This window comes from Orbicella franksi, chromosome 13, assembly GCF_964199315.1.
Source record: "Orbicella franksi chromosome 13, jaOrbFran1.1, whole genome shotgun sequence".
NCBI classification, from domain to species: Eukaryota; Metazoa; Cnidaria; class Anthozoa; order Scleractinia; family Merulinidae; genus Orbicella; species Orbicella franksi.
Genome location: NC_138157.1, coordinates 23825336 through 23846912, shown reverse-complemented (window position 1 = coordinate 23846912; position 21577 = coordinate 23825336). Strand labels below are relative to the sequence as shown.

General features: G+C 40.6%; 2 protein-coding genes across 4 annotated transcripts in view; one reads left to right on the top strand and one right to left on the bottom strand.

The window, feature by feature from the left end:
* Nucleotides 1-21577, bottom strand: part of LOC145464958 (protein O-glucosyltransferase 2-like) — a 176052-nt gene that overhangs the window by 67853 nt on the left and 86622 nt on the right. The window lies entirely within an intron of this gene.
* Nucleotides 7168-7992, top strand: LOC145464964 (uncharacterized). The gene has a single exon (XM_081448776.1). It carries the CDS (start codon nt 7168-7170, stop codon nt 7990-7992), a length of 825 nt encoding a protein of 274 aa, XP_081304902.1.

Here is a 21577-nt window from a genome sequence, read left to right as displayed (position 1 = left end):
TTACTTGCCTTGAAGTTCTCATACCCTAACTGTTGTGCAAAGTACAGGGCTTTTTCTTGCAGCAGCGTTACACTAACTGGGATGTTCATACCTCGAACCTTCCGAAACCATTCAGACAGTGCTTTGTCAAGATCTGGAAAAGTCGCCTGCTTCATCTTCTTTCGTTTGTCTGTGAAGAATCCTCCTTCATAGGCACTAATAATCTCATCCTTTTTCTTCATAATGGTCGATCGAGATTATAGACTGAGACAAAGGAGGATCAAAACGCTTTGCAGCGACAGTGTTTTTCTCCCCATCCTTGATTGCTTTAACCAGTTTATATTTCTCTTCCAATGTCAGCACCCTTCTCTTCTTGGTCTCTTTTTTTTTGGACTGCGACCGCGATGTGGAAGCACTAGGAACGGGAACTGTTACGCTTCTGCTGCACTCTCTAGGCTTGCCATAGGACAATATATTAAACAGAGATATAAAGGCACAAAATACGGCGAGGTATTGCAGGACGTGCTGGAATTTTTGGAATCGAACACCTTTTGATTGCTCAACAGGGTATCATGTCAACTTTCACAGGAAATTGAAGGTCTCTCGCTATTCACCGTGAAACTAGCGACAGGTAACGAAACGGTGAAGCGACTTGTTGAGTTTTAAAACAGACAGCAATGAGCAACACAACATATTCTTTTCGATCTTGTATTCGAGGCTACCATGCGTATAAAGATATCTGGGATGCAGCTGTTGGTGAAGTTCTGGATTGTGATGTAAGCCCTTAAAAGGAATCGTTTGTAGTTTTGACAGGTTATGAGCAAACTGAGTGATTTTACATCTATATTTTCTGCAGCACGAGCCTGACAACCCACACGACACCCATGCTGTTGCCGTTAAACGGGTTCAAGACCAGGAAGGGACAGAAGGGACGCTTCAGACCGTGGGCCATGTGCCATTGACACTTCCACGTGTCTTCCATTTATTTTTAAAGCACGGAGGGCAAATATCAGTGGAAGTGGCTGGTAAACGAAGAAATAAGGGCATTGGCCTCGAAATTCCAGCAATTTATTCCTTTTGCCACAAGAAGCCATCAAAGATAAAGAAGTTAATAGAACTCATAAAAGACAAAGAGGATAAAGTCGAAATGTAGATGCTTTTATATGTTTGTATGAAATTATGTAAACAGCTGTAATGGGCTGTTGCCCTCGTGTTACAGGATTAAAGAAATGTCATCCTTGTTAGTTTGTTTTGCATTCATCTTTCGTCACATGTTGACATTTATTCGTTATATCGAGGTATATTTTATGTTTGGGCGTCTGGATTGTGTTCGTTATAACGAGGATTTCGTTATATCGAGGTTCGTTATATCGAAGTTTTGCTCCATACATTTTACTGTAATTTTGGCCGGGCTGAAGAAAATCGTTCGTTATATCGAGGACTTCGTTAAATAGAGGTTCGTTAAATCGAGGTTCCACTGTAACAAACAAAATTAACATAGTCACGAAGGCACCTGTGTGCTACTGCTAGAGTTCATTTGCACGGGCGAATCAGGCAAAATTAAGGACGGTGCCTACTAAATAGACAGGTTTTTACACCAGGTAAGGACCACGTGGAAAATGTAGACCTTTGCAAGGGCTATTGGAATCCAGAAAGAAAAATTGGGGCACCCACGCATTTTTTCAAGACAATTAGCCTTGAATGTCAAAAAAGTGCTGACAGCAGCATTTTCTGAAAAAAGAAGGAAAGGATATTTCTTCACAGATTTCCATGAATTCGCCTTTACTAACAGAAAAGTTAACACACTCATAAAGATCTTAAAACTGCATGGTAAATGGTAGCATGAAAACCATTTTTTGTATGTTCTTAATAGCAAAATTGTTGCAACAGCACTTTTAGCGTCTCTGATAGTCTTCTAAATACCTTTGGCTCACAACCAGAAACTAATCATGTGTTGAATAAGCTTGCCACTTCCATTTCATAACATAAAATGTGGGGGTAACCACGCGTTTTTTAAAGTTATTGATCTTTTTTGAAAACTTTTACGGTGCCTGTTAAATTTTTCCTGTTATCTCCCTGGTAAGTAAAACATTTGCATATTTTGCACTTGTTTTGCACGTGCACTACACCATCTGCAGGTACATGTTGGATTTCAGTATAATTTTCCACAGAAAACAGCTAGTTTTTCAGTTGGATGAAGTTAACAGTTAGTGGTTAGCGATATGCTGCTATTTTGGTCTTCCTGGTTTAAGTACGGGTTCATTAAACTTGATTTGGTCACAGTAGGAAAATTTTGCTTTCTTTTAGTCATGTACTTGGTAGCGTAGTTGATTGCGTCAATGCCAACCTTAGCACGCACGTGGCACTTAAACCATGCCTTGCCTGCTGCGCAGAAAGTATGTGCACTAACAAAAGTAGGCACTGTCCTTAATTCACAACATCCTCCCCCCCCCCCCAAAACAATAGTAAGAAATCCTTATTTTAGTTAAGTAACTGATTTAAGTCGAAAATATCATTGAGTCCACATGTGAATTTTTTGTCTTACTTCAATGTCAGCCTTGCTTTTAGGGGGTTGTTGAGGGTCTGCTGGATCGCTAGTTGACATGATATCTTCGGATTTCATCTCTTTATGATCAGACACTGTGTCTTGCACTTCTAGCGGAAAAAGCAACTGCAAAGGACGGTGAATCTGGTTTCTATTGGCGAGTTTAACTTGAGCAGTACAACACCAGCCATCTCTTCCTTTGATAAGTTTCTCCACAAGAGCCAACCTTTACCAACTTCTTGGAAGATGCTCATGGACTAGAACAACATGACTGATCTTGACAGAACTGTCATTCCTTGCCAAGGGTCCTTTGAGTGGCTGGCGTTGAAATTCGCTCAGGTTCAGCAAATACTCTCTTCTCTATCGCGTCCAAAACGTTGTCATTAGCGATTCATAGTGCATAATTCTCCTTGAAAGTTCTTGTTTTCTGGACCATGGGGCTTGCACAGATAGAGGAATGAACAAAGGGTCAACATCTTCTTTGTCCTGAACTAAATTGGGTAGAGTGGTAAGTTTGTGGCCACACAGGAAATGTGCTGGTGTTAAAGGCGGATTATCTTCAATGTCCGGGTACAAGTAAGTCAGCGGTCGATTGTTCAGCACTGCTTCTTCTTCAGTTACCATAGTAACTATGTCAGGAGCAAGAGTAAAGTCTTGCCAAGGTACTTTTTGAGGCACCTCTTCACCGAGCCAACAAGTTTCTTGTAAAACCCTCCCCGCCAGGGTTCTCTTTCGATGATAAACTACCATGTTATTCCATGACTTGCCAAGTATCTTTGCGTTTTCTCTGCCTCCAGAATCCGACTACATAAGGAAGTGATCCTCTTGCTACAGTCCTTGAAGTTTTTCGTGTTGTCTGAAATAAGTCTTTCTGGAACTCCCTGTTTGCTCACAAATCTCCTGAAGGCTCGAATGAAAGACTCTGATCATAGATCCTCCACAACTTCTAAATGGATGGCTTGAACTACTGTGCATGTGAATAAGACAATAAAGACCTTCGTGGGACTTTTTGCTCCAGTGGAGCCCTTGATGTACAAAGGGCCAACATAACCCACACCAGTTGTACTAAATACTTGATTTTCTGACACTCTCGATGGAGGCAATGGCGGAGAACTTACAGGTTGATATGGAGGTCCATTGGTCTTTCAACAGGTTGCACATTTGCGTATGAGGCTTCTAACGAACTGACGTTTAAGAGGTACCCAGTACTTCTGTCTGAGTTGCGTGAGTGTTTCCTTGACCTCACTGTGAAGTACTCATATGTGTGCAGCTAGAGCAACTAACTTCGTGAAATGCTCATTTCTGGGAAGCAGTATTGGAAATTTGGACTGATCATCAAGGGGTGCACTCTCTAATCTTCCTCGGAAACAAAGAACAGCATTGTTATCAAGATATAAGAGCAGCCGATAGACAAGTGGGAGAGATAGCTTGCTGTCTTTCTAAGAGAGCTGCTGTATTTCACGTGGAGGCGATTGATAGTTCTTGAGTTGTTAAGGGGCCAGTTTTGCGGTCTTGTTTTCTTCCTGTTCATGTTTAACTTGAGCTTTCCCATCGCGAAGGAATTTTGCAATCTTGTTCTTTTGTCCCATCAAATCATCGGTGTATTCGAGTGTTTGCGAAATTTCCTCTTCAATTTTATCTTCTGGGACAGTGAGCTCAGTCCTCTGATTCTGTAGCGAGAGTTGTTCCATTCTGCTGCAGAGTCCTTCAAACATGTTTTCAAGTGCGTCCAAGTTAGGCGAATACGACTCCATAATTTCATTTGCCACTTTACTGCTCTTGTGCAATGTCCACAGTATGCCCCTCTGACGCTAATTACTTACTTCAAATCTTCGCCCATTTTCTACAGCTCCTTGGCAGAATCCTGGTCCCGGCACCAATGTCTCTAGATGTTCCAACGACTCCAACTGAGATAACTTCAGATGGTTTATTCCTTGACAATTAACAAACCATATGCTTGAAAAATATGAATACGAAATCTTTTACAACAAACAAAATTAACATAATCGCGAAGGCGCCTGTGCAATACTGCTACAGTTCATTCGCACGGGTGAATCAGGTGAAATTAATTCACAACACCATCATTCACCATCATCATCGTCATCATTCATGATCTTAGATTTGCATGACTGGATGACCAGCAATAAAATATTTTTGTTGTAATGCTGTCTCAAAATTGGAGATGTTCGTATGGATGTCGAATCATGTTTCAAAGTCCATGACTTGGTCTCTGTTCAACGTAAATAAAACCACCAAACTTTATCTAATGACCAATCTCACCACGATCTTTCATTAAAATTTGAAGCTCGCCTCAGTTTCCAATGCAACTGAAATGGTGGAATGCAAAATATCTTTACGTTCTCTCAAATTAAACTGTCAAAAGAAGGCTCATAAAAAACAACACTCGAAGAAATGGTTTGACCAAGAACGTTTCCAACTGAGGAAGACTTTGACTAAGCCATCTAATAAAAAACATAGAAATCCTTATGATGAAACTCTTAGGCAGGATTACCATAAGGTGCACAAAAACTTTAAAAAACTTATGAAATTCAAGAAAACCAACCTACTTAACTCAAAAATCGATGACCTAATTAAACACAAAGGAAACCATGAATTTTGGAGCTATTTGAAATCACTCAATGAAACTGATAAAAGTGTTTCAAACGGTATGCTGGAAGCACGCATTAACAAACTATATGATCATTTTGAAAAGTTGCATTCAAAACCAAAACCGTCAATATTATCCAAATTCCACCTGTCTGTTCTAAATGACAAATCAGCCTTAGAACAACAGAAAGATGATCAAAACTATCTAGATGATGGTCCCTGTTTCTCTCGATGAAATTGAAACTACAATAAAACTTTTAAAATCTGGAAAAGCTCCTGGGTCCTGACAGAAAACGAAATGAAATGCTCAAAACCGGCTCTTGGCCTCACTTCACGTCTGCAATCCGCAAACTGTATAACTATATCCTCACCACTGGGTACTTTCCACAAAGTTGGTGCGAGGGTGTAATAACTCCCATATTCAAATCTGGATACAAACAAGACCAGCAAATTATCGCTGCATATGCTTAAATAGCTTCCTAGGAAAACTTTTTGGTGCCGTCCTCAATAACCGACTGAAAAATTTTGTAGGGGACCACAATATCCTACACAAATTAAAGCTCGAATTGGCTTTGTGTTTAACCATCGCACAACCGACCATATCTTCACCTTTAGAACTCTAATTGATAAATACGTCACTCATACAACCAAAGGCAAACTTTATACCTGTTTCATAGATTTTAAAAAGGTCTTGGATTCAGTATGGCATGACGGTTTACTTTGCAAATTACTCAGATACAAAATTGGAGGAACATGTTATCACCTGATTAACACTCTCTATTCCAAAACAGAATGATCCATTAAACATGGTTTCCAAAGAAGTAAATTCCTTGATTACGGTAATCAGGGTGTCAGACAAGGCTGCATCCTTTCTCCAATGCTTTTCAATCAATTTAAATAAAATCCCTTTCATGCTTGATACACAAGACACAGACCCAATATTATTACCAAACGCTTCATCCCTAAATTCCTATTATAAAATTATGCAGATCACCTGTACACACTCTCTCATAGTGTTTTGTTTTACTGTTCAAAGAGCGCTAGCATTCCTTCAATAGTACAAGCACCACTCTTCTTATTAATGAGTAGGCATTCCTTTTTTGCCCTGAAAAAAATGCGAGATTTAGAATTATCAATAAACAGCGCAGGCACGCCAAATGCCAGATGATGTTGATGATGGCGAGAAAACCGGCAAGAGTATTATTTACCTTAGGAGTGTTCATATTCTGAAAAGAAGGCGGCTATGAGGATTTTACATTTTGAATTTGGTGAACGACGTCTAGTAACGGTACATGATGTCTTGTGACGGTGAATGATGTCTAGTGATGCTGTATGACGTCTAGTGACAGTGCATGATGTCTAGTGATGGTGATCACGAATGATGTCTTGTGAGGATAAATGACGTCTTTTGTGATGGTGAATGCCGTTTAGTGATTGTGAAAGACTTTTCGTGATGGTGAAGGACGTCCATTGATGTTGAATGACATCTAGTAATGGTAAATAATGTCTAGTGATGGTAAATAACGTCTAGTAATTGTGAATGATCTCTACTGATGTTTAATGATGCCCAGTGATTGTAAAGTACTGTATGTCTAGTGATGTTGAATGACGTCTAGTGATAACGTCTAGTGATGAGGAATTGTCTAGTGATGGTAAATGATGTGTGGTGATTGTGAATGACGTCTAGTGATGGCGAATTATGTTTAGTGACAGTGAATTATGTCTAGTGTTGGTGAATTACGTCTAGTGATGGTGAATTACATCTAGTGATGGTGAATGATGTCTAGTGATAGTGAATTATGTCTAATGATGGTTAATTATGTCTAGTGATGGTGAATTCTATAGCATGTTGCACTCAGAATTCACTAATTGGTCTTGGTCTCAAATATATAGAAATACCAAAGTCATTAAAAGCGAAAAATATGCAGCGCGAAAAAAGTTTCCTTAAAAGGTCATGCATACCATATATGGTCCAAGCAACCCCATAAGCCTAGGCGCCAGTACCGAGCCGGCGGCCATTTTCACTTTGCAAGTGGATGTTTTTAGCCATTATGGATGATGAAAATGTGTCTCATCACGGGTCTACGGGCTCGGAAAATGGTGACAAGTCGCCTGCATCCCCAAGGGGATCGTTTAATGGCGATTCTACGCTGGAGGAGGGCAAACTAACCGGCCCCTCTCAGGATCAGTCGGCCTTGCAAGAAACCTGTTTGTCGTTGAACGGTTTCCCGCCTAGTTCAAACCAACAGCAAACCGGCCGAAAGAGATCCTACGCAGCAAGCCTGCTCAGCGTTGCAGCTCCTAGCTGCCTTACTGTCAGGGATATGGAACCTTTGAGCAAAGTCGCTAAGGTCTCCGAAGGCGGTTCTGCCGATCCCTTTGCCTCAGCCTTATTGGCGGCAAAAGACGAAGCGAAGAAACACGCTTCTAAAGTGACAGTAGTTGATGAAATTCCTCCGCCTTCTGGCTCAACAAATACTCGATATTGTATGTGGAATATCGATAAAGAACTCAAGGAAATCATTGATATTTATTTCCGATCGTGCATGGAGGACAAGGCTCATAACGAACTCGTCAAACAATTTCCTAAGCCCGACGTTCCTGCTCTCCATGTTTCAGAGCTTGATAAATGGCTTGTCCTTATTCAAGGTAAGCAGTCTCTAGCTAATCTTCGCTGGGAGCAGGATCTCCAAGTGACGGAGAGAAATTATATGGATGCAGCTGGTCCACTTTGCATCCTTCTCCAGCATTTGAAAAGGGACCCACAGGCTGTACAGGTCGGTGAGGCAATCAACCTGGTTCCCAGAAGCCTTCGCTTGCTGGGACATGCTGTGGCTACTGTTAACAAACATAGATGTTAGGATATTGTTAAGTCCACACATATCACTGACATAACTGAGCTCGGTAAGCACTCTGATTCTATGCAGAAGTTCCTGTTTGGTGAATCTAAAGCCAAGGAACTTAACTTTGTTGGTGGACTGGCTGAAAAAGTCTCTAAAGCCATCCAGCCTCAAAGCAAGCAAAACCAGTTCAAAGAGAAATCTTCTAGAGGCAATAATTCATCAAACACCCATGGGCAGAATGACCACTCCTCTCACCAAGCCCATTCGCCTTCTGGAAACCAAAGCAGTGAAAGCTTTAATAGGAAGAGGCCTTACAATAACAACCGGCCTTTTCGGAGGGCCCCCTCCCAAGGGAAGCCTTACCTGGGAGGGGTGGACCAAAGGCTTGCGTCCAAACAGAAGTCCAACAAGCAGCCCTCACAAGCTCCCAACAGAAACTACATGCAGGGGAAACAAAGGTAAGCCTTCCTCATACTCATTCACTTTCCCCGCTTCCCTTTGTCTACCTCAACTTAGAGAATATCCCGAGGGCAGGGAGGCTAAAGTATTTCCTCCAGTACTGGGAACTCTTAACATCAGACCAGTGGACCCTCAACACTGTGAAGGGTTACAAACTAGAACTTACAGGGGTTCCCAGGCAGTCAAGGCTTCCTTCCCCACATCCTTTGAATGCCAGTCAGCTTGCCCTGGTAGAGGACGAGATTGCCAGCCTCTTAGACAAGACAGCCATACAGCAAGTTCCCTACCACTGCAATCTCTTTTACAGCAACCTTTTCCTAGTGGAGAAGAAAGGGGGAGGGCAACGCCCAGTGATAAACTTGTCCACACTAAACTCATTTGTGCGCCACCAACATTTCAAGATGGAGGACTTGAAGGTGGTTGCGGACAGTCTTCGTCCTCTCGACTTCATGTGCAAAATCAACCTCAGGGACGCATATTTTGCGGTTCCCATCCACCCGGCACACCAAAAGCTACTTTGCTTTCAGTTCAAGAATGTAACTTACCAGTTCAAATGCCTACCCTTCGGTCTCACTTAAGCACCTCGGGTCTTCACAAAAGTGCTGAAGCCCCTGATAGTTTATGTCAGGAGACTGGGTCTAAGGATATGTATTTACCTAGACGACATGCTAATCCTAAATTCTCAGAGGGAGGGAGCTATGAGAGATGTATCACTAATGCTCCACCTGTTGGAAAATCTGGGGGTCCTTGTGAATATGGAGAAATCTATTCTATTCCCTTCACAGGAAATGGAATTCTTAGGTGTTCTGGTCAGCTCCATTCACATGAGCTTTTCCCTCCCGGAAAGCAAAGTCCTGAACCTCCGGAACAACTGCAGAAGACTTCTAAATTCCAGGACTGCCTCACAGTCAGATCTAGCATGCTTAATTGGCAAAATGATAGCAGCAAAGGCAGCAATTTTCCAGGCTCCACTCCATTACAGGGCACTTCAACACCAGAAGAGCTCCTTAGACCACCGGGGAGTCCCCCTCCATCAGAAGGTAATTCTAGACATAGAAGCTCTGTTAGACCTGAAATGGTGGGTAACCAACCTGGCCACAACCAACTCCAGACCAGTGAAGCCTCTCCTTCCAGACCTGCTAATCCAGTCGGATGCTTCAGGGTCAGCCTGGGGGGCTGTGTGCAACAGGATTGAGACAAGGGGAACCTGGTCTCTTCACGAATCCTCACTTCACATAAATTGCTTGGAGCTGCTTGCAGCCACCTATGCAATCAAGGCCTTCACCAAATCCTTGAGCAATGCCCATGTCCTGATACAAATGGACAATACATCGGCTATAGCTTATGTAAACAAAATGGGGGGAGCCAAGCAGGGTGTGTTAGATAAACATGCTCGTTCCCTATGGGAGTGCTGCCTCGCGAGGAAGATCACTCTTCGAGCGGAGCACATTCCAGGTCGACTGAATGTCATAGCAGATGCAGAGTCTCGAGCAAAACCAGATGCAGCGGACTGGAAGCTCGATTCAGAAGTGTTCAAGGTTCTGAATCGCAGTTTCGGTCCCTTTACTGTAGACCTTTTTGCCAACAGGAACAACACACAGTTGGAGAGATTCTACAGTTATCTGCCAGATCCCTAGCAGAGCAGTACGATGCCCTGGTTCAGCCTTGGAGGGAAGAGAATGCTCATGCCTTCCCTCCTTTCAACTTGATCAGCAAATGTCTGAGGAAGATAAGCCTCGAAGGAGCAACTTTGTTGATCATATGCCCAGTGTGGCCAGCGCAGGCATGGTACCCCCACCTTCTACAGTTGCTAACAGACAATCCAGTTTTGCTTCCAGCCCACAACGACCTGCTGTTAGACCCACTGGGGAACAGACATCCAATGATCGTCAACAACTCCCTGCCTCTAGCAGGTTGGAGACTCTCAGGGAACACCTCTCTTCAGAGGGCATATCAAAAGAAGCTACAGGTATTCTCCTCTCTGCCCAACGTAGATCAACAAATGCTCAGTACAAGTCCTGTTGGGCTGAGTGGTGTGGCTGGAGTCGCCAACGACAGATTGATCCCTTTTGTCCAGCTGTAAGTGATTTAGTTCACTTTCTCACAGAGTTGTTTGAGCAAGGTAAACAATACTCTACAATTAACACGTATAGATCAGCTATTAGCTCCACAGTTCCACCCTTGGATGGATCTCCCTTGGGTCAACACAAAATTGTGTGTAGCTTTATGAGGGGGGTATTCAATAAGAGACCACCTAAACCCCGTTACTCTGGCACTTGGGAGGTTTCTCTGGTTACTAATCTTTTTGAGAAGTGGCCAGATAACAGCAACTTAGATATCAAATGCCTCTCAAGGAAGTGTGCAATGTTACTTGCTCTAGTGCCAAGTGCCAAGCGACAATCTGATTTGCATGCCTTAGATTTGACATTCATGCAGTATCTACCAGAGGGCGTGGAGTTCAAGATTCCAGGGTTAACTAAGACCAGAGTCCCGGGAAAAGATGTCATCTTCTTTTTCCCAGCTCTTAAAGGCAATGTTCAGTTGTGCCCAGTTGCCTGTCTCAGGGAATACATTAAGAAGACAGAAAATCACCGAAACCAAAGTGGTGATAGTCAGCCCTTGTTTCTAGCCACTCAAAGACCTTATTCTCCCGTTTCTTCAACATCCATAGGTAGATGGCTAAAGCTGACTCTACAGGATGCTGGGATAGACATTAGTGTTTTTAAAGCTCACTCAACAAGAAGCACCTCTTCCTCTGCAGCAAGACAGAGTGGTGTATCAATGAAAGATATCCTGACTGCAGCCGATTGGTCAAGAGAGACGACGTTTAATCGCTTTTATTACCGCCTGCGCCACTCTGTTTCTTTTGGCACAGCAGTCATTTCTTAGGTCAGTTGCTTTAAATGAGACCAATTAGTGAATTCTGAGTGCAACATGCTATAGAATTGTAGATTGTGCTAGGCTACAACATAGCTGAAGTACAATGATGTAAAGTTTATATGAAATATTTCATATATGAACTGCAGTTATAGGTGAAAGTGAAGAATGATCGTCGCAGCTAATTTTCCAATTTTAAGCAACTGGAAAGAAGAAGCCTGAAAAAAATCAGGGCTTCAACGGGATTCGAACCCGTGACCTCCGCGATACCGGTGCGATGCTCTACCAACTGAGCTACGAAGCCACACATTGGGAGCGAGGTCAATTAATTGAGTTCATATCTTGACCTTGCTCCCAATGTGTGGCTTCGTAGCTCAGTTGGTAGAGCATCGCACCGGTATCGCGGAGGTCACGGGTTCGAATCCCGTTGAAGCCCTGATTTTTTTCAGGCTTCTTCTTTCCAGTTGCTTAAAATTGGAAAATTAACTGCGACGATCATTCTTCACTTTCACCTTTATAGCTGAAGTACAATCAGAATTCTATTATTGTTGCACAAAGAATTCACTAATTCCCTCCCACCCTCCCTATTTACATGACAACCATGCCAACATTGTCCTTTTATTTCTTTGCAGATTGGATTCATTTTGTCTACTGGTTCCAAGATCATTGTCGCATTATGTCATTATGAAAGTTTTGTGTCAATAAAGATGCTTAGTTACTAGATTCCTTAGTCTATTATTTTGTTGTGGCAAAGTTCAATGGCTGCCAGCTCAGTACTGGCGCCTAGGCTTATGGGGTTGCTTGGACCATATATGGTATGCATGACCTTCTAAGGAAACGTTTTTCGCGCTGCATATTTTTCACTTTTAATGACTTTGGTATTTCTATATACTTGAGGCCAAGACCAATTAGTGAATTCTTCGTGCAACAATAACAGAATTCTGATTGTACTTCAGCTACGTTGTAGCTTAGCACAATCTACAATTGTGTCCAATGATGGTAAATTATGTCTAGTGATGGTGAATGACGTCTAGTGATTGTGAACGATGTCTAGTGACAGTGAACAATGTCTAGTGATAGTGAATGATGTCCAGCGATGATGAATGATGTGCAGTGATGGTGAATGATGTGCAGTGATCGTGAATGATGTCTAGTGATCGTGAATTACGTCTAGTGATCTTGAAGTTGTCTAGTGATGGTGAATTATGTCTAGAGATCCTGAATTACGTCTAGTGATGGTAAGTCATGCATAGTGATGGTGAATGATGTCTAGCGATGGTGAATGATGTCTAGTGATGGTGAATGATGTTGAAGGATGTTGAATGATGACTAGTGATGCTGAATTATGTCTAGTGATGGTGAATTACATCTAGTGATGGTGAATGACGTCTAGTGATGGTAAATTTTGTTTAATGATGATGAATTATGTCTAGTGATGGTGAAGTGCGTCTAGTGATGGTGAATTACGTCTAGTAATAGTGAATGACGTCTAGTGATGGCAAATGATGTCTAGTGATGGTGAACGATGTCTAGTGAAAGTGAACAATGTCTAGTGATGATAAGTGACGTCTAGTGATGGTGAATGATGTCTAGTGATGGTGAATGATGTCTAGTGATCATGAATTACGTCTAGTGATGGTGAATGATGTCTAGTGATCGTGAATTATGTCTGGAGATCCTGAATTACGTCTAGTAATGGTAAGTGATGGTGAATGATGTCTAGTGATGGCAAATGATGTTTTGTGATGTTGAATGATGACTAGTGATGCTGAATTACGTCTAGTAATGGTGACCGATGTCTAGTGATGGTGAATTGTGTCTAGTGATGGTGAATTGTGTCTAGTGATGGTGAATTGTGTCTAGTGATGGTGAATGATGTCTAGTAATGGTGAATTAAGTGTAGTGATGGTAAATGACGTTTAGTGATGGTGAACGATGTCTAGTGATTGTGAATGATTTGTAATGACGGTGAATGATGTGTACTGATGATGAATAATGTCTAGTGATGGTGAATGACGTCCTATGATGGTGAATTAAGTCTAATGATGGTGAATTAGGACAAGTGATGGTGAGTGATGTCTAGTGATGGTGAATTAGGTCAAGTGATGGTGAGTGATGTCTAGTGATGGTGAATGACGTCTAGTGATAGTGAATGATGTCTAGTGATGGTGAATGACGTCTTAAGATGGTGAATTATGTCTAATGATGCTGAATTACATTTAGTGATGGTGAATCATGTCTAGTGATGGTGAATTATGTCTAGTAATGGTGAATGCTGTGTGGTGATGGTGAATTATGTCTAGTGATGGTGAATGATTTGTAATGACGGTGAATGATGTGTACTGATGATGAATAATGTCTAGTGATGGTGAATTACGTCTTGTGATGGTGAATGACTTCCTATGATGGTGAATTAAGTCTAATGATGCTAAATTACATTTAGTAATGGTGAGTGATGTCTAGTGATGGTGAATTAGGTCAAGTGATGGTGAGTGATGTCTAGTGATGGTGAATGACGTCTTAAGATGGTGAATTATGTCTAGTGATGCTGAATTACATTTAGTGATGGTGAATGATGTCTAGTGATGGTGAATTATGTTTAGTGATGGTGGGTGATGTCCAGTGATGGTGAACGATGTCTAGTGACAGTGAACAATGTCTAGTGATAGAAAATGATGTCTAGTGATGATGAATGATGTGCAGTGATGGTGAATGATGTCTAGTGATGGTGAATTACGTCTAGTGATCGTGAATGTTGTCTAGTGATGGTGAATTATGTCTAGAGATCCTGAATTACGTCTAGTGATGGTAAGTCATGTATAGTGATAGTGAATGATGTCTAGTGATGGTGAATGATGTTTTGTGATGTTGAATGATGACTAGTGATGCTGAATTATGTGTAGTGATGGTGAGTGATGTCTAGTGATGGTGAATTAGGTCTAGTGATGGTGAATTGTGTCTAGCGATGGTGAATAATGTCTAGTAATGGTAAATGATGTCTAGTATTGGTGAATGATGTCTTGTGGTGTTGAATTACGTCTAGTGATGGTGAATGATGTGTAGGGATGGTGAATTATGTCTAGTGATGTTGAATTGTCTAATGATGGTGAATTATGTCTAGTGATGGCGAATGACGTCTAGTGATGGTGAACGATGTCTAGTGATGATGAATGATGTGCAGTGATGGTGAATGATGTCTAGTGATCGTGAATGTTGTATAGTGGTGCTGAATTACATCTAGTGATGGTGAATTACATCTAGTGATGGTAAATGATGTCTAATGATGGTGAATTATGTCTAATGATGATGAATTATGTCTAGTGATGGTGAAGTACGTCTAGTGATGGTGAATTACGTCTAGTAATAGTGAATGACGTCTAGTGATGGTGAATGATGTCTAGTGATGGTGAACGATGTCTAGTGAGAGTGAACGATGTCTAGTGATAATAAATGACGTCTAGTGAGGGTGAATGATGTCTACTGATTGTGAATGATGTTTGTGAATGACGTCTAGTGATGGTAAATGATGTCTAGTCATGATGAATGATGTCTTGTGATGTTGAATTACGTCTAGTAATAGTGAATGATGTCTAGTGACAGTGAATGACGGCTAGTGATGGTGAATGACGTCTAGTGATGATGAATGATGTCTAGTGATGGTGAATGACCTCTAGTGATGGTGAATGACGTCTAGTGACGGTGAATGATGTCTTGTGATGTTGAATTGTGTCTAGTGATGTTGAATTACGTCTAGTTATGGTGAGTGATGTCTTGTCATGGTAAATTACGTTTAGTAAAGGTAAAGGTAAGCTGTATTTAGCCATTTAGTGATGAGGCTGATATCCAGAGGGACGTTGGACTAAAAATATAATAATTAAAAATACAAACACATTGTGATGTCTAGTGATGGTGAATAATGTTTAGCGATGGTGAGTTACATCTAGTGATGGCGAGTGATGTCCAGTAATGGTTTATTCCAGAAAAAATACACACCCTCCGACAGATGGCAAGCATTTTTGACCCCCCCTTCTGACTGGATTTCCCAGACCGCTATAGCCCCCCTCCCGCCCGGATTTCCAAGCGCGAGGGCTCCCCCTCCCGCCAGGATTTCCATTTTTTTTTTTAAAGGCCCTAACTGGAAACAACAGGCAATAGAAAAGACGTAACATTTCATCCAAAAGATCCCTGTTTACTACAATTTTAAAAGCTCGGCGAATATTGCGAATTTTACGGGTTAAATTTCAACATTTAGGACTGTTAGTGTGACATTTAAGAAAGCTTTTCGAACTAGACTAATTTTAAATTTATCTGTTACCTTAATGGGTCTGTAGGTCAACTGGAACTCTTGCCTTTCTTTCAAGCATTCAAGTTTTTATGCGTAATGCCCGTGTTCTTGCTTCCATAAACTTGTCTTTTACCATATCGATTGTAAGGCATGGATAATAAAGTGGAAGTAGCCTAGATAAAACTGCTTAAAACTCTTGTAGATTCGACGAGGAATCTTCAATGTGAAATAATTAAAGACCTTAATATTGGGGTAAATCGCAACATTTACCATGAGCATAATTTTGGACAACCTGGATTCTACAAGAAAACTAATTGTTTTGGTGGATCTAATTATTTTGCATGGCGATATCGTATCCACGAGTTTATGGTTACACATCATAAGAGGTAAGAAAGAAATTATACGCAAATTGTGCATTTGCATGTTAGCTAGCAAAACGAGTTCTTGGGTTGTTTGAATAAAACAGAAAAGTACAACTGACTCCGAGCCTAATCGTCTTTTCTTCGCATTTTTGGGGATATTACAAAGCACAGGCACGGGTGGCCTGGGTACTGTAAAAATGTTCCAGACGTTGCGTGCTCACTCGACGGTGTTTTATCCAGTTGTAAAGCTGTTGTTATCCGTTTATCGTTCTGGTTCTTCATGATTAACAGGACCTATGAAGGTAAACTTAAAGCATATGAGGCAAGAACACTATAAACTGAAAGACTACAAGATTTCCCATTGCAAAGTTTTTTTTTTTAAGTGGCTAAATATATCGATCGAGGTTGAAGTTAAAAAAGACCTCCGAGGAAGAATTTTTAGCTTCAGATACCCCCCTCATGCCCGGATTTCCCGAGCCATCAACCGCCCCTCCAGCGAGAATTTCCAGTTTGCCATCCGTCGGGGGGGGGGGGGGGAGGGGGTGTACTTTTTCTGGAATAACCCAATGGTGAATGATATCTAGTGATGGTGAATGATGTGTAGTGATGGTGAATGATGTGTAGTGATGGTGAATGATGTGTAGTGATGGTGAATGATGTGTAGTGATGGTGAATGATGTGTAGTGATGGTGAATGATGTGTAGTGATGGTGAATGATGTGTAGTGATGGTGAATGATGTGTAGTGATGGTGAATGATGTGTAGTGATGGTGAATGATGTGTAGTGATGGTGAATGATGTCTAGTGATGGTGAATGATGTCTAGTGATGGTGAATGATGTCTAGTGATGGTGAATGATGTCTAGTGATGGATTATGATGTCTGTTGATAATGAACAGTGTCCAATAATGTTCAATGATGTACATTTATGTCTAGTGTCGTTTAATGATGTAAAGTTATGTCTAATGACTTCAAATGACGTGTAGTTTCATATATGGTGGTGGGATTTTTAAGAGGTTTCTCCATTTGGTGTATATAGGACACAAATTTATTACCTGAATCTCCGCAAAAATGCTGACATCAGCATTTATCTAAAAATTGAAGGAAAGGATATTTCTTCACAGATTTCCTTAGAATTCACCTTTACATACAGAAAAGCAAACACATTTCTAAAGATCTTAAAACTTTATGGTAAATGGAAAGAAAAAAACCATTTTTGGTATATTTTTAATAGCAAAATCGTTGCAACAGCACTTTTGGCCTCTCTGACAGCCTTCCTCTGGTTCAGCTAAAATATAGTCTAAATACCTTTTGCTCACAACCAGAAACTAATCACATGTTGAATAGGCTTGCCACTTCCATTTCATAAGATAAAATGTAGGGGTAACCACGCGTTTTTCAAAGTTACTGATCTAATTTGAATAGTTTTACGGTGTCCATTACATTTTTTTTGTCACCTCCCTAGTAAGTAGAACATTTGTGTATCTCGCACTTGTTTTGCACGCGCACTACGCCATCTGCAGGTACATGTTTACAGTTGGATTTCAGTATAATTTTTGACAGATAACAGCTAGTTTTTATGCTGGGAGACATTAACAGTTAGTGGTTAGCAATATACTGCTATTCTGGTGTTCCTGGTTCACGTACAGGTTCATTAAACTCGAGTTGGTCACATTGGGAAAATTTTGCTTTCGTTTTAGTCTTGTACTTGGTAGCGTAGTTGATTGCGTCAATGTCAACGCAGCGCACGCGTGGCACTTAAACGTCGCCTTGCGTGATGCGCAGAATGTGCGCGCACTAACAAAAGTAGGCACTGTCCTTAAGTAACATTGCCAAGGAAATAAATTGTGTTACTCAAAACGCGAATTTAAAGCAATTCAAAATACAAAATTTCCGCCAAATTGCGGAATTTAACTGTTGCAAAATATGGGCACCTCAAAATCGCAAAATAAATGTGTTGTGAAAATTCTGTGTAATAAGGTATATATATACCCAGCCCGTTTTATGAAGCTCGATTTGGCGTAGAAATTTTTGTAGAGCTCTTCGACTCTACAGTAGTATTTTGATTGTTTAAGCTCCGTTTCTCTCGGATATGCATACACCGTAGAGGCATAGTGGCGTATAGTTATTGTAGCAAATATTATATCGCTTAGGGAACGCGCTATGCTCTTACAACTTGACAATCTTACACTCCATGTTCCGCCATCTACGCTCTATGCTCTACGTATTTACGAGTTTATCAGTTCAAGAATTTTTGACTACTCTCTACACTAGCCTAGAGGCTTAAAAAATCAGTATAGTGATAAAAAATATTGGGTTGCGAGTGCGAGTTTCTCGATCATCTGTGGTGCTGTAATTTTTGTAATTGTACTTTTTTATTGGCTTTCCTTATTATCTCATATATATTAAAGTGTTACTAAAGTGTTATTACGGTTTACAGTATTTCAATAACCTTTTTAATATACAATTCTGTATTGAGTTTACTCTCTACGCTCTACACTATAATTATGTTGTACCATCTACATTCTACTCTCTACGTTCTACCAGCTACTCTGTTTAATCTACAGTCTACCATCTACCATCTACCCTCTAAGCCCATCTACGCTTCACTCTCTAAGTTCTACGTCTTCTACCAGCTACTCTCTGTGATCTACGCTCTACAGTCTACCCTCTAAGCCATCTACTTGGAAAGTTATTGGAATTCTTTAATTCTTTTTTTTTTAATTTTTTAATTTTTAACGTGGACTAGTGAGCAGCACAAAGAAAGACTTCTTGTAACAGACGTTACAAGAAACTTCTTAATGCATGTTATTGCATGTTGTTATATTTTGGTGGCCATAAGATTAGCACTAATCATATGGCCCCCCAAAAAACATTCTATTTACATAGATGTGCTAAGGTGGTAGTAGATTTATAACTGACAATACAGTCTAAGTCTGGTAAATGTCTCTGGATAATCAGCTTGATGTTAGTGGTTCTGAGTTAAACCATTTATTCGAACTTGAAATGAACAGCAATCTCTACGACGAATTAGGACCCTAAAAACTAGTAAACAACATCTCCACGTGGTCGCAAAACATCCACTAAGCGTTCAAAGTCACGTGACCTAAGTATTTGCACTTTTTGAGTGCGCTATAAAATGGAAAACTTCCTTTTGTAGACAGTTTGGTTAGCCGCGACAACAATGAACTGCGAACGACAGTGAACAGAAAACCAACGCATACCAACAGATAACTTGACAAATCATCCTACAACCTGACTTCACATAAAGCCATGACTATAAAGACTTTGACGAGACAAGCGCAACTAGTTTGAGATACACTGAACAGCTTACTTGACGAAAACAGATACCTTGAACGTGTTTTTCACAAAAACAACTACAACGCTGACTTTATTAGACGAAACATTTACCAACTTACTGAAGCTGACACAAGGAACAGGAACCCAACGCCTGTTACTACAGTGACTATACCTTACATTAAGGGTGCTTCTGAGACCATCTCACGGATCCTAAAGCCCTACAAAGTCCGTGTAGCCCACAAACCTACAACTATGTTAAGACACTTACTGACCAACGTGAAAGACAGGGACGAACCTAACAACAGACAAGGAGCAGTTTACAAGATCAAATGCTCTGACTGCCAGGCTTCCTAAATTGGTGAGACTGGCAGAAACCTTAACACGAGACTGACTGAACATAAATGAGCCATGAAAAATGGTGATGCCAACAATCACATTGCTGTACATCATCAACTGACAAACTGCAACATTGACTGGGACTCTGCTCAGTGCTTAACCTACAGTACAAACTATTTTCAACGACTGAGTCTGAAAAGCTGGTACACTAACCTAGAACAAACATCACTTAACAGATGTTAACAACTACCGGTGCCTTACAAACAACTTATCCATGATGGAAACGAAACAGACAAACTGACTTCCAACAGACCGATTTAATTTGACTAACAATAGATGGACCAAACTCGACCAATTTGACTAACAACAGACCGATTGAAACCCACCAATGACTGATGACAAACTTGTCTTTCAGCCAATACCATCATGGCTAAACTGACCAATCATGTTCAACAGACCAGACTTATAACATCATCGACTGACAAAAACTATTCACTTGACTCTGAAGATGACTTCCGCTCATGTTGTCAAAACGTCAATCACCAACAACAGTTCTTTTCAGAACCACCCTTCCCTGGACAATCACACTATACGAACTACTATAACAAAATGTCCTTCACATCAGTTAGCATGACTACAGTTAAATGTAGATTTAAAGACTACCATTCTACCGTTGGGTCATTTATGTTTTAGTGAAAGCCACTTAGCTCTGTTACTGTATTTAACCTCCCCGAATAAAGGAAGAAAATGGGTAACCGCGAAGCCGGAGGCACTTCCAGAATTTCTCGTGTTTCACTAAAGGCTTTAAACGTGGAGCTATTTCTAGTATAGCACATAAGCTCGCCTCTAATAAAGGCCCTATTGTTGCTCGTGGGATGAAACAACTCAAAGGGAATGTGCAGATACTTATTAATGGCTTTTGATAAGTAGAAAACTGCAGAGTGCTAAAATTAGCATCTTTGTAAAGAAATAACTCGAGAAACCAAATACTACTTTCATCAATAACATGGTACATAAGTTTGATGCAATCATTCTTGCTACAGAGACAACTAAGAAAGTCTAATAGGATTTCTTTGGGATCCTTCCAAACAAAAATTGTTTTTTTTTAAAAAAAGACAAATTTTTGTTTCAATTTTAAATGTTTTTTTTTAATTTTTCTTTTTAATTTTTTAACTTTTTTGTTACTTTCTTTTATATTGTTCAGTTCCAGAAAATATCCATACTCCCCCCACAGAAGGGACTGGAATTTCCTGGGGGGTGGGGGGTTCTGTAAGACCGACAAATTTAAAGAAATGTGTGAAGCTCAATTGGAATTTCCAGAGGGGTGGGGGGGGGGGGACTTAGAAAAATTCCCTTCTGTGGGGGAGGCATGGATATTTTCTGGGACTACACATTTTGGGGGCCATACGGCTAGCGCTAATCATACGGTCCCCAAAATATAACAAAACGCAATAACATGTGCATTAACGCTTTTATTGTAACGTCTGTTTACAGCATGTTTTAGCAGTTTTTCACTTCCACGGGAAATTAAACTTGGGCACGCTTAAAAGAAGTCTCAGATAGAGACGAAGCGCGTCGGAAATAAATGAAAAAGCTTACAATCACAAGAAGTCTTCCTTTGTGCTGCTCACTAGTCTCCGTTAAAAAATTAACAAATTGAAAAATTCCAATAACCTTCCAAGCAATTTCCATTGAGTAGTTAGTTTGTTTACAAGTCCATCCAAAGACAATTCTTTCTGAAGATGTTTTGAGGAATAGATATAAGTAGATTGATTGATCAAGATGATGAGCAAATGTAGTCTGCGTCATACGGGGTCCGGGAACATAAATTATCAGTTACGTGATGTATATCATGAAAAGCAATTTTTTCATTCAAGAGTGTTATTGCAGTATCTTGGCAATGATTGAACCATGATATAATTTGTGAATAAAGTCTTACAGACTCCCTGCAATCAATAAAGTGTGTTCTATTGAATCAACATTGGA

Bases quoted from the DNA above. Each gene is read 5' to 3' on its own strand.
- LOC145464964 (XM_081448776.1), top strand. From the start codon at position 7,168: ATGTTTTTAGCCATTATGGATGATGAAAATGTGTCTCATCACGGGTCT.